Raw genomic sequence first — 17714 nt, 5'->3', positions numbered from 1 at the left:
GAAGACCCTGGGCACAGTAGATAAACCAAAAGGCAGTGCAGAGAATTGGTAATGCATTGAGCCAGCTATGAATCTGAGGTATCTTCTGCAATTTTGTCCGAAAGGGACATGCAGGTATGCCTCTTTGAGGTCCAAGGTAACACGCCAAGCCTTCTTGCCCAGCATGGGAAGAAGCTGCTGTAGTGTCAACATTTTGAATTTCGGAACATCCAGGTAAGTATTTAGAGTAGAAAGGTCCAGTATACGTCTCCAGGCTTTGTCCTTTCTGGGGACCAGGAAAAGTCTTGAGTAAAATCCTTGTCCTTGTTCCTGTTGTGGCACTTTTTGAATAGCTCTCATGTCCATGAGGGCTGTAATTTGTTTTTTTGCCTCTGCCCATTGATTTTGTGGCAGGTCTAGCATTCCTTTTGGTCTTGGTAGAGTGTGAAAATGGAACCTGTAACCTTGAGACACAATATTCTGAACCCATTTGTCTTGGGTGATTATATGCCAATTTTGTGAAAAAAGTGCTAGTTTTCTCCCTAAGGGAGCTGCCAAAAGGTAAGTGCTTGGCATTTGAAGGGGGAAGTCATTGGGACTGTTTCCTATAAGGCTGTGACTTGTCTTCCCCTCCTTTTGGGGTTGAAGCACCCCCACTGTTGTGACCTGTAAGAGCCTTGGAGCTGAGATCTGCCTCTTGGGCGTCTGTATCTGCCTCTTTGTGGTCTGTCCGACACTGGAAAGGACCAATTTTTTGAAGGCCAATTTCTGCTAAATCGAGGCGGCTGTACCTGTAAGAAATCCTTCACTGTTTGCATAGATTTTGCCTTATCCTCCATTTTCTTTAATACCTCTTCTGCCTTAACACCAAATAAAATATCCTGCTGTAAAGCAGCATCCAATAATTTTGCCTTAACATGATCAGGTAAACCTTGTTCTTTTAACCAAGCATGCCTTCGAATCACAGATCCTGTAACTGCTGCTCTACAAGAAGCCTCTAATAAATCAAAACCACATTGCAGAGTCAGTTTTCCCACTTGTTCAGCTGCATGCAATAAATCCTGCATTTCCTTATAGTCAGGATGTTCTGAGTTTGTAAGCATTTTCTGTTTTAACAGAGACATTAAATATTGTTGGTATTTAAGCATGTGAAACTGGCAATTTAAAGCCCTTACTGCTAAAGTTGCAGAAGTGTAAACTTTCTTCCCCCATCTGTCTAATGCTCTAGAATCCCTGTCCGAGGGAACTGGATTTTTACCCGCGGAAGCCTTTACCCCTTTGGGATCCTGGGAAATAATTTCTGGGTCAGCAACAGGGTTTTTATAAAGAAATTTGAGAGAGTCAGGGACTCTGTAGTACCTGTCTGGCTTGACTGGAGCAGGGGGCAAAGAATCAGGATTTAAACTGGATTCAGAGAACTCATCATCCACAACATCTAACACTGGCGGAAAAGCAAGGGGCTTGTGCTGAGGCAATAAAAGAAAGTCTCTGAGCCTTTTCTTGGATTCTGAATAATCCTGGCCCTCCCAATGGAAATGCTCCCTCATGGTATGTAAAATTTCCCCAAAAGAGTAATCCTCAGGAGGAGAGGCTGAAGGGATTTGTTCTTCAGCAACAGAGTCCTCATAGGGGGGGTAAAGAGCATGCCTGGTCTGAAGAGGAATCAGAAGAAATGGAAACCTGGTCAGAGGAATCTAATTCTGTATCCTGCCTAGGCCTTTTATCAGGAGGGGGATGGGAACCCCTGATCAGAGTAATAAGGTCTTCAGCCATTTTGAGCATATGTTTTTTAGGCATGGAGGTCTGTCCAGATGAATGCTGTACTTGCTTCTTTGTCTTTAATGGAGTTTTAGACTTGGTAGTTGTTTTGATGGTAAGCTGTGAAGATCTGAAAACACCCTCAGAAGCCGATGCATGCTCAACGGCTCCGGACCCATCTGAGGGGGTTAGTTTCCGTAGGCACAATACCTTGAGTTTCCAGAGGCCTAGACATCTCCATGTGGGAGTCGGAGGCGGCCTGTGGCTCTGAGATAGCGGGTGTCAGGGGCTGACGAAAGCGCCTCACTGAGAACCGGCGACTGGCCTAGAAGAGGCTTCATAATCAGTTTTGGACCTCAGATGCCTGTCCTTATCCTTGTCTTTGCATTTTTTGTGTATTCCGGTCGTCGGTTGTTCCGACGGCATGGTATAATTGAACCTTCGGCCAAAGTAATGGTGAGCAAAGTCAAACAGATGTTTAATAGTGCACTTGTTAAATCTAGCACAAAACCGACAACTAGTGACGTCGTGGTCTGGGCCTAGGCATGGAATACAGTAAGAATGAAAATTAGGTATTTGCTTCACACAAGAAATACAATTATTAACTTTTACTGACATCGGTCTGAGGCAAGATAAAGTTTCCCCAATGGGGTACTTAGCTTTATTGAAAACTTCGGTTCTGAAATTCGAATTCAAACTCTCAGGAGTCGGCCGACCGGTACTTGCGAACTGCTTTTGCTTCAGGCACCGCACGGCAAGACAGACTGAAGAAAATGGCGTTGGCTGCATCTTCTATACCCCTGGCGCACTGACGTCAGGGAAGAAGCGACAGCAACCGACGCCGGACCAAGACTTTGGAACTCTGGCCGACTGCGGAACCGCCTGATGGCAGGATAACCCAAGTGTAATGACTGCAGCAGTGAAACACTATGAACATCCACAGGTTTCTGGGCTAACACTGGTGTTACCTCAGGTGTTGTCTTACAGGGAGAGTCATGAGGACTGAAACTGATGACTAAAATGGCCTGGAAAGCCAGCTAACCTACTTACCTGTGAACCTACCATGCATCAAAAAGCCTTCTGAATGGTCCCCTGCTGATAGCCTGGCATAAATGACAGCACATGTGGAAGCAGCTTGATGAAGATTACTTTCCCAGTGTGCATAAAGGGATATGCACCATCAACAATGCCACTACACAATCACTGGAGAAACATTACAGCAGTAACTACAGCTGGGGCATTCTTACTGGGCTTGATCAAGGATTGGATGTCATCCTCCATCTTTCTGTACAACACCAATAAAAACATTTATAATTTGTGAATTACATAAAGTTACTTGATGTGTAATATGGTGTGACAATTAACTCTAGGTAATGGCCAATGTCAATGTGGTACCCCAACCTCAAGTACTAAATGGAAAAAAAGGTTGATGCCAATATCAATGTATGCGTAATTTAGGATATTAGTCAAGATTTCCACCAGTAAAGATGCAATCATACCAACAGAAAGAGTTGTCCTTAGAAGACACGTGGCAAAAGAGAAAAGTATTAAAAATTGGGGGTACCAGTGTTTTTTGGAAAATTACTTGCTGTACACCAGGCAGAAAAGATGAAACTTCATCTCTATAATCAGGAGATGAAGTGAGTCAGGTGTTGCATTCAAGCTGCTATATCCAAGCTGTCTTAACATTTTTCCCTTGGAATATCAAACATATTTTTTGGATGTGGAAATGTCTAACAAGGAAAAGAAAATGTTTAGCTAACAAGCTGAAGGGAACCTCTCTTTTCAATCTTCTGACAAAACCAAAGCCCATAAACAGTCTTTGCAAGTGAAACCTCTTCCATTGTTCTAAAAAAAATGCTTGAATGACAAAAACACAGAGGAGTGGAGCAAAAGAATCAGAAGTACCATGGACTTGAACCAGAGACCGGTGTTGCAGGTCAAGATGATTAGCAAGATTGGCTATTGACAATGTAAAATGAGTGAATAAATGGGAAAAATGTAAATCATAAATATAATTACATGTAGTTTAAATGTTTGAAATGTGCTTCTCAAAGAGGTTGTAGTTCAACAAGACGCTGACTGCATTAAACTGATGAGAGAAAGCCAAAACATATGCTCCACTTTGTCATTAATGGTTAGGAGGACAGTGAAATAGACTGTAGTAGCTAAGAAAATTTTCCGTTTTTAATACCTGTATTAAAATTTTACTATGCAAACTGCATGTTACAATGTAAAGCACTTCTATATAGTATGCAGCCAGTGGTACTTTAAGAATACAGTGATTAATATAAATACTAATGATATTAAATTGAGATCTTTTTCTTAATCATAATGTGTCCAAGACTTTACACTAAGAAAAGAAAGGATAAAAAAAAAAAAAAAAAGTTAATGTTGTGATCTCTGGTTGCTAGGGATGTAAAAGTGTATTGATGGCATTGTATGTAAAATTAAAAAAATGATAATGCCCCCTCTTTTACAGGGAAAGATGACTAAACTAATACCCTTAGTTAAAGCAAACAGGCTTAAAAATGAAAAACATTAAAACAAAAAAAAAAGATTGCTTCACTGATATTTGCAAAGTTGGTGGCTGTTATTTTTTTCTATTAGCACCTCTTAACTGGAGGTAAACAGCCATCAGGTGTAAACAATCATAACATCGTCTGAATACTGTTGTATGTATAATCTGCAAGAATTCTTCCTTGCATTTGGAAAGCGACTACCTGTCATTTTCCCATTATCGAATGTTTTTAATTGAAGACGAAGAACATGCAGCTGCAAGCAATTAATAATGAAAGGTCTGAACATTGTCATCTGAGTGAACTCGACCAGGTACAATGTAATAAACTTTTCAAGGGATAGTGGCAACTAGTTTACTGAAAATGAATGAAGATTCAAACTGTGGGAAGTGAACAGTTCAAGTAGTTGACCAGTCAATAAACCATACTACTTGAATGCATAAACAATGCACAATTCAGTTGTAATGGGGCAGCCTGTGCACATTTTTCTTAAAAGTTAAACAATGTACATGCTTTAAGTAAATATCATAACTGGAAGGGGAATAGAGAGAAGACAAGGACAGACGCAACCTGCATAAGTGGAAACACAACACTGAACATGGACTTTAGCATTATTAACCTTAACTTTATAATAGGTAGTGCATGTGGATGCAGCCATTAAACTGGGGCAATTGCTCCTACTTCAAGGGATAAGCTTCCTTTTGGAAAAGCGTATACAGTTTGCGTCTGATATTGTCTATGTTGCGGCAATAGACGTTTTTGTGCACTAGAGTTGTTAAAACACAATTGCTTAACGGCACCCTTTCTAAACACAAGCATATCATATACTCCCTTATTTTCCTTTAACACCCTGCATTTGATTCTCTAATCTTCTTTCTGACACCTCTTAAGTTTCCGTAATATAACTACAAGAAGAAATGCATGGCAATAGTAATGCATCAAACACAAATGATTAAAATCACCATCTTACAGAAGACCATTACAGATTATTTGGTTAGGGTTTGTTACTGTGTACACTTGTTTGCTGCTTTGTATATTTTCTTGTTGTAAACACAAGTGTATAATAAATTAAAAAAAGAAAATGTTTACAGTTGTGGTGTATGACTGAAATGTGACACTATCATGAGGTTCATCACCTCAATCCAAATAAATCACCATTCACTTGGTCATTTGATTCTACAGTGGTTTTGTACAATGCAGGGTTTGTTGCCGTCATTAGTAATAGGTAAACATGATATTCTTTTTACAACAGGTTTTTAGCACGGCTAGTAAAAAGGTACAGAAGTGAACTGTGTTAAAAAGATTTTCTAAAGAAAATGTGCTCTTCAAGGTTCAGTTGCACTTACTAACGTGAAAAACTGGAAGATACTTGTTCTTCTGCAATACTTAAAATTTTGTCAACCCCTCCAAATCATCTGCTTGTTCATTCCTGTATTGCATTTTCTTTTATTTCTACAATGTTTATAAACTCATTTTCATTTTATCTACTCACTAACCCTTATGAATAAACTCAAATCAATTTTATTACCCGTTCCTTAAACAGCTCTCTTTGGAAAAGTACGGAAGTGCTGTTTTGCATTTTCACATCATGGCCCAGCATCTTTTTCTTAGTTTTTATTAGTGCATGATCTGATATATTTATTTCATTGGTTCCAAAGCTTTCAATTAAAGAAACATGCTTCTGTAAAAAAGAGGTGTAGCAAGCCATGCCCCTCCCCCTAATCTGGCACCTTCTGAACTATATGGAGAAGCAAAAAAAAAAAAAAAAAAAAAACCTGCTGCCACAAAGCACTAAATGGAGTGCTTCAGCTTTAAAAACAATACTCTTCCTTCTTTTAAACTGTAGCTAACTGCAAGCTGCAACAATTTATGCCAAACATGGGGAGCTAAGCGCTTCACTTTTGCTCTGAACACAAATGCAATACCAACATTTCAAAGCTGGTAACTGTGATGCACTGAAGATCAATTGGTATTTGCTTTTACATGGTCAATAGCACTTTACTCCCAGGATGGCTGCCCCCTTTGCCTCACCCTAGCTATACTACTACTCAAATATAATTTCAAACCAATTTATCACAGCTATTTTATCTTGGGAAATAAATATGTACATTTTGTTCCAGTTGTTACTATATTTGCATCTTCCATACCAAATATTCTCTTATAATTCTTTACACATTTTTCCTCGTATGTTCTCTTCTAGGTCTCCAACTACAACCAAACTCTGCAAATCAGGTTCCAGCCCTTACCTATAAATAATATTTCCTGCCGAAAACTACTTATTCTCACACAATTCTGATCTCCTTTGTCAAATTCACATGTACATTTCTATCCAAACGTGTCTGCTGTACCCTATATCCATTAATTCAATACCCTCTACTTTTTGTCTATACCATTAAGAATATCAACATTTCATGTTAAAATTGAGAAGTGCAGCCACTCAGATACGAAAAAGATTACTCCCACCTATGATACATGACAGCTCTTTTGAATACATACTTCAACGTTTACATGCACGCACTGTTTGGCAGGCTGATCTTGTACACAGGTTGCATCATTTCATCATTAGAAGAACCCATGTCACATTTTCCTAGACTTTTCACTTCAATAAACATACTCAAGCCTCAAAAAATATATATACATTTGCAAAAATCCCTGTCCCAGTTGAAATTCACAACAAATGTGTAAAACTCTCTTTTGCAAAAAGTAAGTTTACCCTCTAAACTGGAGCAACTGCCCCAAAACTGAAAGCTGTACCCAGAGACATTATTTTAAATTAAGAAAACTTTAACCAATGCTAAATGCATGTTAAAGCTTGTGCTCCCAATTACACTGACTGTTACCTTATCTCTATTTGTCTTCTAGATATGAAAAACAGCTTTAATGCTTTCAGTAAATATTAACTTTTAGCTTTCAGAAAAACTGCACTGACTAACCTTGAATAAATCAAATTGTGCAGTTATATTTAATGCATTAAGCCTGTGTGATAGGTAACTACATGTATAATGGTAATCACTTTCACACAGTTTCATATTTCACCGACTTGCTTGTCAATGTACCTTTAAAAGTTAATTACAATACGCCTATAGAGTTCCCTCACTGCACAATGTCCACACCTCTCAAGTATCTGCATGCACCGACATTATCCTCATCGCCAACTAAAAGCAAACGATGATGGAAAAAAGCAGCTAGTAACTTTGCACCTGCAAACACAAACCTTTTATGCATTTTATCATTTTCTCAGTCAACAAAATTCCAGTTTTTGTTTAGCCACTTCTTGCAGAAGCACAACTTACATGTCTAATTCTATATCTAATGGAAATATTTTACAGTTATCCTAATTTATTCACTAATTTCATATTTCTGCTAGTCTTCCTCTTGACCATCTCAATCTCACAACACAAATCTCTGGTTCAAATCCAAAGTACTCCTGGCTCTTCTAGTCAGCTCTTGGGCCTTTTTGTCACGTGCTTAGCATGTTCTCCATCTAAACATGTCTTTGATCTTCCAGGAATAAAATATTCTCTAGACAGCTTAACTGCTAGATAAACGTGCTTTCCTTTTGTGTGGTGAACAACAAATACTTATTTGCTACAAATATTCTGCTGTCTTCAATGTTTAATCCTTTCCTCTTCTGCCAGGGTTTTACTGGGAGCAGATTTTTTGCTTACATATTTAGTAACACAGATATAGGCTTGCTTTTTCATAGCCACATTTGCAGCATACACGATGTGCCCTACAGCAGAATACTAATCCAGTTAAGTGTATTGTTCTAAAATTAGTGCACACATTTTTTTCTGCAGTTCCAGGGAAATGGGAAGAAATACAAACAGATTTTCTCTGCATACTCTTGTTTTCTATTTTTTGAAACAACTCCTACTAAGACCCATGTTCAATTTTTCCTTCAGAACAACCTCGGATTACTGCAGTTTTTATTAGCTCATCTTAAGAGTTATTTAGAGTTTACTCTATTTTCCACTCTGCAATTTGACTTAATATTTCTCAAGTAGTCACTTTAAAAATTTAAAAAAACTCTAAGTGTGTTTGAATTTTTCCTTCTAAATTGCCAGAAGCCAATTCCTACATTAAAAAGTGAACCTTTTTCTTTTTTTTTTGCTGAACAGCTGCAAGATTCTTTTCAGACAGAGATCCCCCTTTTTCTGGTTGATGTTCTCTTACTTTCTCTGAATTTCTTCTTTACTGGCACTGAGACAGTGCAATTGCACTAACTCACCTTTATCCAAATTGACAACTTTTACTGGCATTTTAACAATTTCTCAGTTTCATATAGGAAGAACTCTTAACTAACCCGGGGCTCAATGTACAATCATCTTGGAAATCCTGATAGATGGCTTCACCATGATATTTAATCACATTCATATAAATTTAAGGTACTGAAGGCTAGGTTTGTTGACGTGCAAATCGTCTTCCCAAAGCAGTCTAAGACCTTGCCTTTGCTACTACTGAAGAGAGTAAAAATGGCTGGAACTAACTAAAGATTCCACAGCAGCTCCCAAAAACACTGATGCTGGATCCACTACTGAAGTATTGTACAGTACTTGAAATAATTAAGCACCCTGTAAAAATAGTCAAGTATTCTGGGAGCATAGGGTCTGGAGTGTGTTTAAAGGGCATCTCAAAAACCACTACTGGTTTTGGGGCCTTCAAGTCTAAAAGATCAAAATACTTGCTGATTTTTTTTTTTTCTTGAGCATTTGACATTGCTTTAGCTTCCCATTTGAGGTGAGTCGTTATTAAAAGACAGGGTCTGTCCAAATGAGATACCTTTAAATATAGAACCACAAGATAGCCTTGTCCTTTATTGCCAATGCAACAGTCCTCAGGAAAGGATATCACAGACCTATGAGTGATTTCTTCCTCATCTTCAGAATCTGAGGAATTTAACACACACTTACGCGCACACAAATATGCCTGTGAAATCTTCCTCTTAATTCTCTACACTCTTCTTTTACAATGAATATATGCCCAATGAAGACAATCACAAGTAAAAAGCAACTAGAAGCACAACTTGTTCAAGTTCAAATCAATGCAAATTTCTTATTTTCTTTATATCTAGTTCCTCTTTAAAATGAAAGGGGATCTGAACTTTCCAACAAGCATATCAGATGCGCAAAATAAGTTATTCTTTAAGACATAATGAGCAAAATGATGCAGAGAATCAAGTATACTATTTGTGATGGTGACCTTATGAAAAAGCTGTAATCAACATTTCTGACAAAGCTTCCACAGATGCATATACGTCTCTATTAAGGCCACTCACCTGAAGAATGCGATTAATCCTCTGGCGTTGTGGGTTTTCCCCTTCCTCACTGTCAAGCTGACGGTGTGGATAACAGATCAGTTGTAGAAGCCGCTGAGCCTGGATGTTTGTGAGAACCGGGTCCTGTAAAGCACTACTGTCTTCACAAAGAGATTTCAGGCACCGCTCTCCTACCCATTCCTAAAACACAATGAAAAGGAATATATTGACATCTTGAACCTAATACAGAACAAGACACACAAAAAAAAAAAAAAAAAAAAAAAAACAGGACTGGCACATCACTTAGGCTTTTTAACCACTACAGCAAGGTAAACAAATTGCACCAAAGAACAACTACAATAAAGTTGTAGCCTTATCTGCACAATAAACAATCACAGCATCTAAACTATATCCCCCACACTGAATATCAAATGCAATAGGATTTACTATTGCCTACCAAAGTTCAATCATGCAGATGAAGCCTAAGTGATCAAACCCAAAGTTAGGCATCAGTAGTCACACAAAAGTAAAATAAATGCCCATTAATATACAATGGTTATTTATTTACTTTGCTACAAGTTAAAATGTCTTTCTTTCTCCTTTGTTTTAGCCCTTATTCCCCATCATCCCCCTGACCAACACTCAGGGATCAGGGCTATCAATGAGAAGAATGAAACAAATTATTTCATATGTTCCTAACACGCACACACACTGACCAGTAAAGCATTGTGCAATGTCCATTAAGGTGGACCAAGCATTCATTAATGTACACCTGTGGTTTCTGGCTACAGTCCTTGGATAATTTTTGTAGGCAAATACTTCCGGAGATGCAGTACCTGACCCTTCCCCCCCAAGGTGAAGCTCTTGCAGTTACACAGACAAATGCAGCACTTGTATAATTACTGTACAATCTACGACAGTCACTCAACAGTGTTGATTACTGTCTAATTTTCATCCTGACATGAATATGTCTGAAGTCAAAAAGTGATTTCTCCAAAATTAAATAAAAAATGCCTCTAAGAAATATCTGCTATTTCCATCACCCACTGTCCAGCCACTATGAAACTTGGTTTTCTTTCAAAATAAAAAAAATCATGCAACAGTGTACATCAGCAGAAAGCAACAAATTAATTAAAATTAAGTTAACTGCAGAAATGAAGGTAAACATGTAATGCTCTTCGTCAGTGTACAACACACAGTGTGTACAGTGATTCAGAGGGTGTGTGTGTGTGAGGGGGTCAATTCCTAGTTGATGTATGCCCTTAAACTGCTGTACTACTGGACACAGACTTTGATCTGTGCTTCCAAAAAACCTTATAACTGATGAAGCAGTTTGTCTAAGTCTTGGTTCAGAATGTTTGTTGAAGTACTTTCTTCCCCTTTTTCTGGTTTCATATCCATACATACATTACCCTTACCCTTCTGGTCGACGTCATGGCTGAAAAGGGTCACAGAGAAAAACAGCTGTCAAATATTTATTACATTACATCATTAAAGACAGGTCACAATAGTAGCAAATCATAACACAGGGTTTACAGACCTGATAAGCTGCTCTTTCCTATCCAGAGTTACAACAGTTTTGCTCCATCTGTAGGAGCCAATGCTGAGCTTGCATCAGCATTCCATGAAACTAGATCCTCAGTGACTAAGTCACTCTTACACAATCAGTAAAACCACACACTTATGTTCTTCACATAACTGCTAACTCTCTAATGGAGGGTTGTTTCCTCTAAACCATGACTATACTCAATAAAATCATTATATTAATTCAAAAAGTTAATGGAAGCTATGTTCAAGTTTCTTAATGGAACAAAGGGAGGATATTTTCACTGTTACAGTGACATCTCCTTAAAGGTAGTACGATTATATGAATACACTCATAATAATTGTAAGTGCTGAGTAGCTGATTCACTGCTGCATCACTCGTACATGGGAATGAAACCACACATGGACACACATATGTACTGATATCCACAGCTTTCAGATGTCTGCTTTACAAAACCAGTTTCCACAACCATTCTGCAGACATCAGAAGGATGCATATTATAGATGGTGTGGGCATCTGGCATTACCTTCAGTTCTTTATAAGTGACTAAATGTGTTCACCAAGTGTACCTACTGAATCTAAAAAGAAAGCTGAAGGTATGTCCTACACTCAAAAGCAAGAGGAACTTAAAAGTACTGAATGTTGTTAATTATTGTTAGAGATGTCATTTGACTTTAATTTTGGGATACTGTTTCCTTCTCTGCCTGATGATCAGCAAGCCACCCCCTACTAGACACTCCATTACCCACTGGTGGGTAGTCCCCAGATCCACTATGGAAAAAGACATTAGCGGGCCTTCATACAGTTCATGGGGATGTTTTTGCCCTCATCAACATCGTAACTATATGGGAGTTTTTGTTATGAATGGCATAAGCACTCCTCTGATAGCAAAGTGAGTACTCTGCCTCATCACAAAGACTGCTCATACACCCCTCTACCCATGCCCCACAGCCCACATATATGTTCTACACCACATGCAACAAAAAGGACTATCCTCACTAGCTTAGACAGTAACGTTCACCTACTCCCAAAATCTGCTCCCAACATTTTCTGCTCATTAAGTTGAGACCTTGTTAGCAAGCAGCAGCACAGAATGGGTCGGATGGTTTATCTAGGATAAATCAAAGCATGCTCCTTTGACTCACCAGTTTCCAAAAGATGAATATTTAAAACCAACGAGTTACAAACCCTTAAAAAATGTAAACAAAATATGTTCCTGAAGGCAAGCCCCTTCAACCCCCATATGGGGTCCTACCTCACATCCCGTTGAAATGTGTGCGTTTATAAATGTGTATATACATATACACTTTATTAAACATATATATATATATATATATATATATATATATATATATATATATATATATACACATGCACACACTTATGTATACATATATATATATATATATATATATATATATATATATATATATATATATATATACACATATATATATATATATATATATATATATATATATATATACACACATATATATATACATGCACACACTTATGTATACATACACACACACATATATATATATATATATACATACACACACCTACACGTGTGTGTATATATACATATCTATATATTATATATATATTTTTTTTTTTACATATCCACCCCATATAAATTCAGTGGCTGTACCACAGTGCAGAAAAAAGAAAAATCTCCCAAAAGTGGTCTGCTGGCTGACATAATCGAACACCTTGTCTATCCTGAACAAGCCCTCCTCCTGCCCTAACATCTCCTCACTTGTCTCCCCGACCCCTCTGAAGCTTATACCAATTTCTCTTACAAATTAACAAACCTAAAAAATCATTTGGACAGAATCTCTACAGCTACTTCCTTGCTCTTTCATGGAACAAGCTTCCCATGCCCATGAATTCAAGAAAACTCTCCAAACCTATCTAAACAGCACCTGGAATTGTCACTGTAGTCATCCCACTTGAACCTAGTCCCTTCTCCCCCACTACTTTCTCCTTTTCCTTCCCATTTGCCCTTTCTCTAATTATCTAATCAAAATTAACCTCCTTTTATGATAGTAACTTTCTGCTCTACATGTTCCTTTACTTCATAGGCCTGGTAACTTGATACCTGCACACTACTTGCAATACGACCTTTATATTAAATATCTACTCCTCGTGTAGCTTTTAAAACAAACTTCTAAGGATTGTACTGCTATCCCCTGTTGACAATTCAAATGAGTTCTTTGTCAAGTTTTTTATTACGTTTTTATACTTGATACATTCTATCAATGTCTCTTTTTGCTGTTTCCTCATAGTTGTACTGCAAATGAAATTTACTTAATTTTTATTGCATCATGCAACTTTTCTTGCTCACTTGTACTATGGAGCTTTTCTCCCCAAGCCTCTGCTGAAAAGGGGCAATAGCTCAGATGGGCAATCCCGTTAACAAATGTCAAAAACAAGTAAAATATGCAGAGTGATATTAAATTTATGAATTAAAAACATTAATCTACCAATGCTGTGACAACCCCTAACTATGCCCGATTGAGCTCATCCTGGGGAATGGTGACACTATCATCCATCCTCCCTATGTCACGCCCATGAACTGCTAAATGAACACAGGTTGCCTGGACCATAAGCCTTTATCCCTCTATACCACCAGCATAGGCAATTAATTTAACATCTGATAATTAGGGTAAATGAACTGGTTTATACACCTTTTTCAGTCATAAAACAGGCTGGAGCAGTTAGACAAGAGTAAATCGCACAACTTACTGACAGCTACAAATAAAACATACAACTTAAAACATTCTACAATAAATAGAAAGGAAATACAAACTATAACACATTTAGAAACTGCCAAGAGAGTAAAAATAGTGGCGTACAATTTATTTTTCAATAGTAAAAAAAAAAACAAAGGAAGCAAAACAGTTCTATGTAAATCACAGTAAATGGGTTAACATATAATTATTTCCAACGGCAAAACCTTGTGTGTTCCTAGAAAGAACTGTAAAGCTTATAATGTTTACAAAATGTATGGATCTCCAGGTAGCCTTGACCTAACCTTCTAATTTTTTTTTTTTTTGCCATAGCAGAAAAAAAAAAATCAGCCAGCAAACCTGATAAGTTTATTTGAACATTTGGTCTCCACTGCTTACCAACTCAACAACAAAAAGTTGCTCCGTTTGCTGAAATCCTTAATTCTGTCAATATAGCATCTTGTTGGGTCTATGCACATTCATGAGGTATAGGCATTTCCTTATAAGTGATAAAATACCCTCACATCCACTTACCATAACACATTTAGTTGAGTGGAACAATATCCTGGTATGATAAATGGTGTGATACCATAGCCTGATAACATTGAATAAGAGAAGAAAAATGCAACATATGAAATGGCACTTGAAGAGGCACACAAACATCCCACAGTACATGACGACACATTAGGTTGCAAATTCTCCTTAGCAAGAAAGAAGTGCAAGACAATAAGTCATAGTGCGTGCATTATACAATAAATGACAGAAAAGTACAGTTGTACAAGAACGGACTGTAACAGTGGATGCCCTACTGATCACTGTTGCAGTATTCCTGATGAATGGGTAGCCACAGCTGAAGTCCAGCTGGGGTCCAAAGCTTTACCTTTGAGGCCATATGTTGATTCATCCCCTCAGCTTGTATGTGTTGAGGTATAAAGATGGACACACGAGCATCGATCCTCAGACCATCTCCAAGCCAGCGGTCTGAAAAATACTGAGAGAGAAGACTGGTCGGCTAGAAAGGATGCATCTTGAACTGGTAAAAAAATCCCCCATAGCCATATGAGACAGCAAAGGCTAGAGGAAAGAGGAGAGAGGACTGAAGAAGGAAGTGAGAGAGAGCAGGGGATGGAGGGTGGGGAGGAATCCTTCAACAGTGATCAGTAGGACACCTACTGTTATGCGAAGTTCTTACACAACTACACTATGCCCTGACTGAAATCACTGTTGCAGTATTCCGGAAGTATGGGTGATTCCCAGAGCTGAAGGAAAGGAAGGAAGGGTGGTTGGCTATTAAGAAGAATTGGCCAGCAGTCCAGACAGGACTGAGTTAGCAACTGCTGTGCTGGACCTGGAGGAAGCATACATTTTGTAATGTTTGGTAAAGGTTTGTATATAGGACCAAGTCAATGTCTCCAAGATGGACCTGGAGTCTGCTTTGTGAAAAGCTCCCGAGGAAGCGACTGCCCAAGTAGAATGTGTTTTAGGTTAGGAAGGTAAGGTCTTTCAAAAGTGTAAGTACCAGAAGGAAACGGTCATTGAAATCAGTCTACAACATTTTGTTTGGAGACTGGCAGTCCCAGCTTAGGGGCCATAAAGGATACAAACAGTTGAGTCTTTCTGAAGGATTTAATTTTGTCCAGTAAAATCTGAGTTGTCTGTGAAAGTTCAGAGAATTTAATACCCCCCCCATTCTGAGGATTGGGGAAAAAAGGTGGGAAGATGAATGGCCTGATTATTGAGGGACAGCTTGTTCTCTTCTTTAGGCATGAAGGATGGGTTAAGCCCTGAGAGTCACCATATCCCTAAGGAAAATGGGAAAAGGGAGAATGGCCATGAAAGTCTGTCATTCAGAAACCCTCCTGGCAGAGGTAAGGACTAAAAAAAGAATGGTTTTCCAAGTACAGAATTTCAGAGAAGCGGAAGAAGCTGGTTCAAAAGGAGGTAGAGTAGGCTTTTCAAGCACAAAATTAATTTCCCTAGGAAAAGGGATGGGTTTCACTGGTGGAATAAGATGCAGAGCTTCCTTAAGAAAAAGCCTGACCTCAAGCCTAGTAGTAAGTGGAAGGCTAAGAGGAAAGCAGGCACTGATGACAGAAAAATGCACTTTAATGGACCAGTACACTACACCAGACTGAAGAAGACTGTAGAGGTACTGCAGTACTGTAGGAACCGCTGCTAAGAGTGGATCCTGACTATGTTTGCAGCACTAGTAGGAAAATCTTTTTCACTTGGCCATGAAAGATTTTCTGGTAGTACATCTCGTAGCCTGTTGTAGGACTTGTACCACTACTTCAAAGAACAGCTGTCCAAAATATTAAAATCCTAAATTCCATAAGATTAAGTTCAGGGATAGGAGATTTGGGGGGAGCAGCAATCCTTTCTGCTCAGTAATCAGGTCCAGCTGTAGAGGAATCCTCCTGTAATTCTCTTTTGCCAGGTGAAATAATAGGGGAAACCAATGTTGCCTCGGGCAAAACAGAGCCACTGGCAAGAGCTTGAGTGTCTCCTTTTTTTGTGCCTTGAGAAGAATTTTTTAAGGAGAGGCATAGGAGGGAAGGCATAGAGGAACTTCCCTGTCCACTGGAAAAAATGGGTCTTTCAAGCTGTTGGACAAGGGTCCCCGGTACAGAACTGGGGAAGTTCATGGTTGCTTCAGGAAGCAGAGATGTCTATCTGAGGAGATCCCCCCCTGAAGCATGAGGTTGAGGAAGACCTCTCTGTTCAATGTCCACTCATGGAGATCATCCAAGGAGGAACATAAGCAGTTTGCTAGCAGACTGTCCTGAGAGGGGATGCATGTTGCTAAGAGGGTGATGTTCACTTATACCTCCTATGCTAACCTGCAAAGTTAGTAAAGACCTGTTGCCTCATTATTTGTTTATGCACAACATGACTGTGGTGTTGTCTGTCTACACTTGGAATGGTCATGGTCTCCAAACGTGAGCAAAAAACTGAAGAGCTTGCAGAAGAGCGGTCATTTCTTTTAGGTTTATGCGTTCTTTCAGAAAATGGGGTTACCATTTCCCCTGGACATGACTATGTGATCCTCTCACTCCCTCCATGCCTCTTCCGAGGTGTCACTGTGTACCTGTTGAGGAGGATGAGGTGCAAAAGGTAATCATGGAATGAGGATGACTTGTAGCTTCCACTACATACGCTCCTTCTTCAGTCAAGGGAAGAGGGAAATCAGGGTGTTCAATGGTTGGCAGTGCTGGGTCTACACAGATTTCAAGTACCACTGGATTTTCCTCATGTGGAACCTGAACATGGAGGGCATAGGGATCTTGGCTGCTATTAATACCAAAGTCCTTAGCCTCTACCTTGCAGAGGAGAGGTGCTGGAATTAACTAAACAGGCTGAGAACCTTCACCTGTGGCAGGAAGGCATGTGATTTCATTGCGTCCAGCCTGCAACATCCCATCCCAACACAAAGTCCTGCATAGGAACCATGTGTGACTTTTCTGTAGTTTACAATGAAGCTCAGTCCCGTCAGAAGATGGAGGGTGAATTGAAGATGCTGAAGAATTATCTATGGGAAGAGAGTCTAGATCAGAAGCTTGACCAGGAAGGGAAAATCTGAATTTCTTGAGTGCAGCAGAAAGATACTAGAGGTGCTAAGCACTTTGTGAACACACTTGGGGCTGTGGAAACACCAAAAGGCAGAACAGTAAGCTGAAAATATGAGGAACCAGCAAAATAACTAGGAATGAATGGGAATGTGTACGTAGGTGCTCTTGAGATCTAACAAGACTAACAAAGTCTTTGGAAAGGTAAAAGGTAGACAAGTCTGAACAGAGCATTTTGAAAGATGGTACTTTGAGGTAAGTATTCAGGATGGACAGATCAAGGATGGGTCGCCACTGCCTTTTCTTGTGACTAGAAAAATCCTAGAATAAAACCCTTTTTCCAGAAATTCTTTT

At 38.9% G+C, this 17714-nt stretch overlaps 1 protein-coding gene across 1 annotated transcript in view; it reads right to left on the bottom strand.

Annotated features, from left to right (window-relative positions):
• The window catches only part of MED12 (mediator complex subunit 12), a 4088267-nt gene that overhangs the window by 1465120 nt on the left and 2605433 nt on the right, over nucleotides 1-17714 (bottom strand). Inside the window, exon 27 of the mRNA XM_044054827.1 lies at nucleotides 9535-9714. Coding sequence (XP_043910762.1) covers nucleotides 9535-9714 — 180 coding nt within the window. The remainder of the gene's footprint in view (nucleotides 1-9534; nucleotides 9715-17714) is intronic.

The sequence above is a fragment of the Protopterus annectens genome, chromosome 13.part0 (assembly GCF_019279795.1).
Source record: "Protopterus annectens isolate FY-2018-M chromosome 13.part0, PAN1.0, whole genome shotgun sequence".
In the NCBI taxonomy this organism is placed as follows: Eukaryota; Metazoa; Chordata; order Ceratodontiformes; family Protopteridae; genus Protopterus; species Protopterus annectens.
The sequence above is the reverse complement of the archived record's forward strand: the minus strand, read 5'-3'. Positions and strand labels throughout refer to the sequence as shown.